The following is a 9,480-nucleotide window of genomic DNA, read 5'->3' as shown; positions in this document are numbered from 1 at the left end:
ACGGAAGGATGGACAGACGGACGGATGATGCGCCATCCGATAAGCTCCCCGGACCTATTTTACAGGTGAGCTAAAAACCATCCCTGGGAATATTATAACAAACGAAACTACAGTTGGAAGCTGTCCGGGGCTCAGTGACGATCCTGAAGAGATCTCTCGGCACAAAAGTTTGAGAACGAATTGCCTCGATACAACAAAGCACCCGGAAACGGCCGTGCAATGTCCGAATTAGACAAATCAACACGTTTTGGGGGAGTCGGAACTGCTGATGCTTTCAAATCTGGAGCTTACATCCAGGCCAAAAAAAAAAAACGTGGCGGCTTCAGACCCCAGCGAAGTTACCCAGGAAACGCCTGAAGGCCCCAGACAGTGACGTGCACCACCCCCCCCCCCCTCCGTAGGAATTTTCAGTCCCCATGTTGAAGTTGCATACAGAGAAACCATTCCATACAGAGGGAGGGGCACAGCACAGCACGCTTCCCTTGATTGCTGCAGGAGTCTCTGCTTCTAACAACATTGTCATTGCATACTTGCACTGCACAAGAACAGAACTCAAGCCAATAACTAATGAGCAAAAATTTACAAAAATAAATAATTAAAAAAAAATGTGGCACTTCCGTGGAATTTCTTTTGAAAGCCATTAATTAGACATTGTCCAATGTACTGTATATTCCAACTTTCAGCTTGTTTTAATATATAGCTTTTGAGATATGAGCACCAACACATTTCGGGTGTAGACAGACAGACAGCAACGTGAATTTTGAGGTGCAAATGAAAAAAATTAACAAAATATATATTTAAAAAAAAAAAAACAAGCAACTAAAGAATGCGGAAATTGACGTCGCTGAAATTTGGAACATATTACCTCGAAATACAAAGAAACCGTTCCATAGAAAGGAGATGGACGCTTTGCACCTCCCTCGATTTTAATCTCCCAACCCAACAAACCTGACACATAAAATCAGGGATGATACGATGGAAACAAGAACCCTTGTATCCGTGTCCCTTTTCTTTTGTGCAGAGCTGAAGGAAGTTGTCTGGATTTCAGGACAGGGAAGAAACAAAAATACTTAAATTACAAAAACAAACCAACCAGAAATTGCTTATTACAGTTCAGAAACCTCAAACAACCAAATATTCTCCAATCAAGACTTACCAGCAGTCCTCGGGACAACATCGGTCCTCAACTGCAAAACAAATCAAGAAAGATTCAACACAATGAAAAGTACCACTTCATCCAATCTATCCTAATAATAAACTAACAACAAAAAAAAAACCCACCACCACCAACACATTCACCTAACCAAGAAAAAAATTGCAAAATGAACAAACTTGGTGGGAAAGCAATCCCAGCCAACATATGAAAACAAGGAGCAATATCCCAGAGCGCTCACCTGGTAGAATAATTATACTGAGGAGGAAGTCAACGTGGGACAGAAGCAGCAAAATGTACCAATGTACCAACGTTGCAGCAAATACCATATTTTGTGGTGGCAACCCCCAGTAGACCCTCTTAAGGTCCGATTTTATTTTCTTAATGGTGTGAGCAAACTTTGGCATATCGTGGGTGATGAAGGTTGCGGTCAAAGCTTCATCAGAATTGCGTGTGTAGTTTCTGAGAACAAAGCAAATACCGATTTTGGGGGGCAACCCCTGTTGGACCCCTTTGAAGCCCGACCTTTTTTTTTTTTTAATGCCGTGAACACAAACTTTGGCACATGAGTGATGAAGGTTGTGGTCAAGTTTCATCAAAATAGTGTGTGTAGTTTCAGAGTTGTGTTTGTGGACGGACAGACACGCCGTCCCACAACCTCCATGGAACGACGTAAAAAGTAGAGATCAACACATTGGAGCAAGTTGCCTAATTTTGCGTAAATCCAACAAGGCTGCTCGGTATACACAAGTACGTGAATATTACAAAGGATAAATGCTGAAAGGATATGAAATGGTATCGGACATAAATCTGTTTTTATATTCTTGTACAATTAAGCTTCAAGGTGTTTACCTGGACAAAAGGAATGCTATATTCCAAGATGGCGGTCGATAAAGAAATTTTTCATAGGAATATATAAAGCGTTCCCGCTCGAGCGGTGCAGGAATGTTACTTTATATTCCTGGTGTTCATATTGGCTGGGATTGGGTGTTTCTATTGTTTGGTTGTTGCAAAACGGTAAAATTTACACGAATTGCACTCCCCCGTGTGAAAGCGCCGCAACGGACGTTGGTCGGTCCCAGAGTAAAAAACGTTTTGCCACACTCGGTGTATACCGTGGTACCTTCTCAAACATACTGTTGCTTTCCATTTTTAGAACATGGATTTATGTGCGACTCGGAAAGAGAAACTGAACAACGGACAAGACAGTGGAGCACCATCAACAAAGTAAGTGAATTGCATGGAGATGTTAGCCAAACATCTGTGGGACCAATTGTCATGACCTCAAAAAGAAAGCTGAAGAGGAGCCAACCAGCAGTCAAACCCAAAGTTCTCACGAACATAGTTTCAGATTTGGCAAGCTCTGCTTATTTTGTGGACAGTCTGCCAAACGCTCGAGTGAAAAGAAGGGCGGTGGAATTTCTCCAACAAGGACGGATGATTTTCCGACTGCAGTTGAGATTGTACGCAAAGAGCGTCGTGACAATTGAGCGCAGAAGGTTCACGGCACGATCGAGCTCGCCCAGGATTTACATGCAGATGCCGTTTACCACCAGGTCTATCATCAACTTCCAACCAGGGAAACGGGCATCAGCAGCGTATCAGTCCACTCAAAGGAAGAAACAACGCCTGGGTAGACCCACTGATGGTTCAAAGGAGGCAGCTTTTCTGGAGGTAACCAAACATCAAGGAAAAATGACTGAACAAATGACTGTCAGTGATCTTGGGAAGAAAAATGGGAGAATTCTGCAACAAAGATACTGACTTGTACAATGCGAAGCGAACAAAGCAAAAGCTTTCATGACACTTTGGCGACAGCATTATGATCACAAACATCAATGGAAAAGCCGACGCGGTGGCATTCAGAAGCACAACTTCAGGTATTTTTAGAAACTTTTATGAAGCCCCAAAATAGACAAACTCAGAAGATCAGAAAAGAAACATATCATATATATATATATATATATATATATATATATATATATATATATATATATATATATATATATATATATATATAAATATATAAAAAATTAAAAATAAAAGAAAAGAGAAATACATAAATAAAGACGAGAGGGGAAGCACTCGGTCGAGTGCAAAACCTCCGCCGCCAATACTGCTGGGTCACTCAAGTGAACCTGATATCCTATTCATTCAATTTGACGTCAACAGTGCTCACAGAGTTATAGTTTGCAACTTTCCCTTTTACATACTCAATTCATTCATCATAACTAGATTCCTTGAGACAGAAATTGATTTTATGTGGGCATATCCACCTGAAGTTCCAAAATCAGCCGCAATTATAATTTTGGCATTTATTTTTGTTGGAAATCACTTATAACATGGAGAAATGCAAAAAATAAAAAATAATAAAAAAAAAAAAATCGAAATTTTGTTGGAAAAAAAAGTTGCAAAAAACTTTTTTCGCTAACAATTTTTTTTGGGGGGGGGGGGGGGTTGGAAATCACTAAAAACATGTAGAAATGCAAAAAAAACAAAAAACAATATTTTTTCAAAATGGCCGCCATAGCGGCCATATTGGATTTTGGACGAAGTCCAAAATCTAATGGCATGATCCTTGGACCATACCGAATCACCCCACCAAGTTTCGTCGAAATCCGTCGAGGAGTTTTTCCGTAATACTGTTCACAAACAAACAGAAAGGGGTGAAAACAGTAACCTCCGATCTTCGATGGTGGAGGTTAGTAATTAATCAAACATTCAATTAGTACAACAAATTTTTAAAATATGCATTTCAATTAATAGACATTAATTATCGAAGCTTTTCAACTTGCACTCAGGATAAAACCACAAGCAGATGAGGAAGCGGTCAGAAAACTAGTTTACAAAGTTACATTGTCATGTCCTCAACGCTGATTAGTTGAGAGAAAGAAAGGACGAGATTACCTGATTGGTGGAACCACAGAGCATCATGAATAATGCATTGGTGGAGATGAATCACCAAGAGCAGACAGAAAAGCAATGCTAATTAGCTGAGGGCTAGTTAGGGGTGAGGGGGGAGGTTTTCATGATGACTCAACATTGACCGTGGTACAGTCGTCACACAGTCAAAACAGACATAAAGTTCAGACAAATTATGTTGACAAAGAATGGGATTGGTTGACCTGATGAATGCGGCCTCCATTGCACGGAGGTGAGCCGAACTGCGTCATCTACTCGGGATGTTAAACCAGCAGATATGATATTGCTCTGCACACTGAGGATTAGTCAGTTAATGATGACCGACTGCAAAATGATGAGGGAGGAGGCGGGTGAAACGGGTGGGGAGGAAAACCAAGTGTGAGGGGATTATTATTATTTTCCAAACTATCATCATGCTGCCTTTCCCATTTTGAGATGCCTTGCCCTGGGAGAGTTATGCACTTGCATGGGTCCAAATTTTGATCCAGCTATAAACCACACTGGTGTCTATCGTTTTATTTTTTTCCTGGAGGGCGAGGTATCTATCGATAGCCGTTAAACCGGAGGATGTCTCCCAGTTCTGGTCCTCGGTGGACGTTAAAGATCTGGTGATGCATTTTGAAGAGAGACGGCAAGTTATAACCAAGAGCGACGGGGTAGCAGGGGTTAGAGGACTACGTACCGTAGGAAAAGTGAGTGACATGACATGCCCCCAAAAAAGTTCTGATCTCATGGGTCAGGGCACCATTTTGTATCCATGGAGAGCTTATCATTCTATTTTAAGTGATAAGCTGCTGTGCCATTGAATGCAATCGATCAGAGAAGGGTTTTAAAATGTATAGATTCTCGAAAGATTCCAGAAGGGAAAAACAAAATCGTTCGCTTGAGATGGAAAACGACTTGGGGTTGGTTTCTGTGGCAGGTAAGTTGTCGTCCCATGAGTGTGTACATGTGTGTGTGGTGCTGTTATGATATTGCAGTTGGGTTTAACTCAGAAACGCACATAAATCATGTTGGAAACATCTGGACATCATTGATGACGTATCGAGAACATCCTGGAAAAGTTGCTCATAAGTAAACACGTCACATGTGTGTCTGTAATGCAAGTTTATTTGTTTGTTTATGTGAATCAGTCTTGGTTAAATGGCGTAGTTAACATTGGTTAACAACTTTACATGGTCCATGGAAAAGGCGAATTCCAAAATAATTCAGGATCAATTTGCCTTTGGCCTCAACTTGTAACAAGCAAGGTTCGGTGGTGGTGGTGGTGGTGGGGGGGGGGGGGTAGTCCGTTTGCCACCCGTATATGTTCTGTACTCAACCTTGTTGTGATGAGAAGTGGATTGTTTTTTGATGGTTTCGTACTCACATGGGTCTCTAGAGAAAATTTAGCTTGGTTGCCGAAGCGAAAACCTTAGGGAACTCCACTAATTTGCATAAATCCAAGAGAGCCAACACGGATGGGAGTGGAGTATAACTTTTCAACTAATTAACTTACAATCACGTGTGCTACCTCTTTTCTGTATAACTTTGACCTGAGGAATCGATTTCTGAGGTCAAATTTGTGATTTGGGGTCAATTCAGGGTTAAAGGTGAAGTTCAAGGTCTTTTTCGGCCAAAAATGAAATAAAATCATAATAATGACATTTTTAGAGTGATGGTTGTCAAGCGTTTTTTCAGTAACGTAGATCACTCCCATGTTGCCAGTACCGGCAACGTACGCTCACGCTCTCGCTCGTGCAATAAAGCAGGGTTGTACTGTTCCCCCGCTCGTGTCTGCCTTGGAGCACCTCTGTCACGACACCACGGCAACCTTTGTGGCAGGCGATGCTTGCCGCATCTCCACCAACATCAATAATGTTCTGTAGCTTAGCCTGCGGGTCCCCAGCTCCACGGGATTTGGCGCACAGGATGAGCTTCTTGATCCCGATCTCAGTGAATTTCATTTCTAATCCGTGACACACTGGGAGAAGACACCTTGAGTCAGCCATCATACGTTTCTCTGAACAGAACAAGAGGTGAGATTAGAATCAATGGGTTCGTTCATCAACTATCGAGTAGGAGTGATCTGCAGTTGGGGCAGGGGTCAAAAACGTTTTAAACCCCTCAATAGTCCAAAAATGACATTGAACTTGACCTTTGACCCTGAATTTGACCCCCGAACCACACAACTGACCTCAGAAATCTATTCCTCACCTCAAAATTATACGGAAAAAAAAAATGTATCACACGTGATTGTAGGTTGAAAAGTTATTTTCCACCTCCGTCCGTGATGACCATCTTGGATTTATACAAATTATCGGAGTTCCCCAAGGTTGCCACTCCGGCAACCAAGCTAAATTTTTCCTAAAGACCCATGCGAGTACGAAACCATCAAAAAACAATACACTTCTCGCAACAAGGTACTCAACCTGGCAACTGGACAAGGGGGTGGTAAGGGGGAGAGGTCGGGCGGGAAGGGGGTGGTAAGGGGGAGAGGTCGGGCGGGGGGGTGGTAAGGGGAGAGGTCGGGCGGGGGGGGTGGTAAGGGGGAGAGGTCGGGCGGGGGGGGGGGGGGGTGGTAAGGGGGAGAGGTCGGGCGGGGGGGTGGTAAGGGGGAGAGGTCGGGCGGGGGGGGTGGTAAGGGGGAGAGGTCGGGCGGGGGGGTGGTAAGGGGGAGAGGTCGGGCGGGGGGGTGGTAAGGGGGAGAGGTCGGGCGGGGGGTGGAAAGGGGGAGAGGTCGCGTGGGCGGGGGTGGAAAGGGGGAGAGGTCGCGTGGGCGGGGGTGGAAAGGGGGAGAGGTCGCGTGGGCGGGGTGGAAAGGGGGAGAGGTCGCGTGGGCGGGGGTGGAAAGGGGGAGAGGTCGCGTGGGCGGGGGTGGAAAGGGGGAGAGGTCGCGTGGGCGGGGGGGTGGAAAGGGGGAGAGGTCGCGTGGGCGGGGGGTGGAAAGGGGGAGAGGTCGCGTGGGCGGGGGGGTGGAAAGGGGGGAGAGGCCGCGTGGGCGGGGGGTGGAAAGGGGGAGAGGCCGCGTGGGCGGGGGGGTGGAAAGGGGGAGAGGCCAGCGTGGGCGGGGGGTGGAAAGGGGGAGAGGCCGCGTGGGCGGGGGGTGGAAAGGGGGGGAGAGGCCGCGTGGGCGGGGGGTGGAAAGGGGGAGAGGCCGCGTGGGCGGGGGGGGTGGAAAGGGGGAGAGGCCGCGTGGGCGGGGGGGTGGAAAGGGGGAGAGGTCGCGTGGGCGGGGGGGTGGAAAGGGGGAGAGGTCAGCGTGGGCGGGGGGTGGAAAGGGGGAGAGGTCAGCGTGGGCGGGGGGTGGAAAGGGGGAGAGGTCGCGTGGGCGGGGGTGGAAAGGGGGAGAGGTCGCGTGGGCGGGGGGTGGAAAGGGGGGAGAGGTCGCGTGGGCGGGGGGGTGGAAAGGGGGAGAGGTCGCGTGGGCGGGGGGGTGGAAAGGGGGAGAGGTCAGCGTGGGCGGGGGGTGGAAAGGGGGAGAGGTCGCGTGGGCGGGGGGTGGAAAGGGGGAGAGGTCGCGTGGGCGGGGGGTGGAAAGGGGGAGAGGTCCGCGTGGGCGGGGGGTGGAAAGGGGGAGAGGTCGCGTGGGCGGGGGGGTGGAAAGGGGGAGAGGTCGCGTGGGCGGGGGTGGAAAGGGGGAGAGGTCCGCGTGGGCGGGGGGGTGGAAAGGGGGAGAGGTCGCGTGGGCGGGGGGTGGAAAGGGGGAGAGGTCGCGTGGGCGGGGGGTGGAAAGGGGGAGAGGTCCGCGTGGGCGGGGGGTGGAAAGGGGGAGAGGTCGCGTGGGCGGGGGTGGAAAGGGGGAGAGGTCGCGTGGGCGGGGGGTGGAAAGGGGGAGAGGTCGCGTGGGCGGGGGGTGGAAAGGGGGAGAGGTCGCGTGGGCGGGGGGTGGAAAGGGGGAGAGGTGGAGAGGTCGCGTGGGCGGGGGTGAGGGGAGAGGTGGAGAGGTCGCGTGGGCGGGGGTGAGGGGAGAGGTGGAGAGGTCGCGTGGGCGGGGGTAAGGGGAGAGGTGGAGAGGTCGCGTGGGCGGGGGTAAGGGGGAGAGGTGGAGAGGTCGCGTGGGCGGGGGTAAGGGGGAGAGGTAGCGTGGGCGGGGGTAAGGGGGAGAGGTCGGGTGGGGGGGGTAAGGGGGAGAGGTCGGGCGAGGGGGGGGGAGCAGAGAAAGAGATCCACAAATTACGTGTCACACATTGACACAAATGATACACACAAAAATACAAAATCGAATGACACGTGCACAGGTCACCAGAACAATCCCAGACCCTCCCTCTCACCTCCATGACGATGCGACCCAAGTCCTCGCGACTCGAGTCCTTATTCTCCACACCAATTTGGAAGAAACACCTTGGAAGAGCCATCCTTGAAAAGCGAGCAACAGCAGTCGAGCAAATAATTTTGAATAAACAAGAATTACTTTTGAAAAAGAAAAACAAAATCCTGACGTTTTAATCCCTAAAAATCGAAGCGAACAAAAAAGGCGCGTGAATGGGCCTGCACGACGCTCGGAGTGACGCGGAGAGATGGGGTGGGGCGGGTGTGATGGGGCTTCGTGATGCGATATCCTTCCGCCGCGTCAACGACATAATCCTCCACAGTGTGAATTTTCAACCTTATTTGCACGATTTATATGACGGGCAATGCCGATTAAATTAATGAGGAAGATGTTATAATGCGTTACCGATAAAAAGGTATTCAAAGCACATTAAAATGTGGAGGCGGAGGGATTATTCTTCGATCGTTAACCTGTCATGACGTCACTGCCGGGTTTTGCGAGAACAAAAATTCAGTCTGGAACTTTCCACGCTGTGAGCACGTGCTGGTGTGAGGAAGGCAGGTGGTGGCTCGAGCGGCATGTGTGCTCAAATTCATTCACTTCAAATGAAAATTTCCATTTCATATAAAAACATGTTGATGTACGAAATTAGATTAAAATTAGACACGTCGATCAAGGTTCAAAGGTGTTTAATGGGATAAATGCAGTACGAAATTTGTGAACCACCGTTCTGGTGATCTGGTGAAAAGAAAGAAAAATAATCAAGGATTCGCCGTGACGTCACTTCCGCCCAGAAACGCCAGCATCGGAAGGTGTAAATCATACTCGCAATTCTTCCTTTTTACATCCAAACTATAACATTGAACTTCTAATTTATATTTTTTATTTATTTATTAATGCTTCAGAAGCGAAAAACCGATTCCATTGTCCCCTTGTTCTTTTTCAAAAAAACGTGGGGGATAATAACTTGATAATACACTGAGCCAGGGTCGATTTAAACGTTCATGAGGTCCTGGGTGAAGTGAGAGCGAGAGAAGAACCTTCAGAGTTTAGGCTTTATTCCATTTGATTGGAGCCGCTTCTGCGGGCACACCGGGGAATACAGGTTCAGCTAGGAGTACATAAGCAGTAACGTATACATGTGCAGTTAATC

General features: G+C 47.8%; 1 protein-coding gene across 1 annotated transcript in view; it reads right to left on the bottom strand.

Annotated features, from left to right (window-relative positions):
• The window catches only part of LOC147013582 (peptidyl-prolyl cis-trans isomerase-like), a 28,072-nt gene extending 19,463 nt beyond the window's left edge, over nt 1–8,609 (bottom strand). Inside the window, exons 1-3 of the mRNA XM_085855511.1 lie at nt 8,329–8,609; nt 1,157–1,187; nt 949–1,037 (exon numbers count right to left, since the gene is read on the bottom strand). Coding sequence (XP_085711637.1) covers nt 949–1,037; nt 1,157–1,187; nt 8,329–8,412 — 204 coding nt within the window. The 5' untranslated portion in view covers nt 8,413–8,609. The remainder of the gene's footprint in view (nt 1–948; nt 1,038–1,156; nt 1,188–8,328) is intronic.
• Between the last annotated feature and the right edge of the window lie 871 nt (nt 8,610–9,480).

This window comes from Eptatretus burgeri, chromosome 14, assembly GCF_056783735.1.
Source record: "Eptatretus burgeri isolate ZD-2024b chromosome 14, Ebu_testis_v1, whole genome shotgun sequence".
Taxonomy (NCBI): Eukaryota; Metazoa; Chordata; class Myxini; order Myxiniformes; family Myxinidae; genus Eptatretus; species Eptatretus burgeri.
Note: the sequence above shows the minus strand (reverse complement) of the source record. Positions and strands in the feature narration are given on the sequence as shown.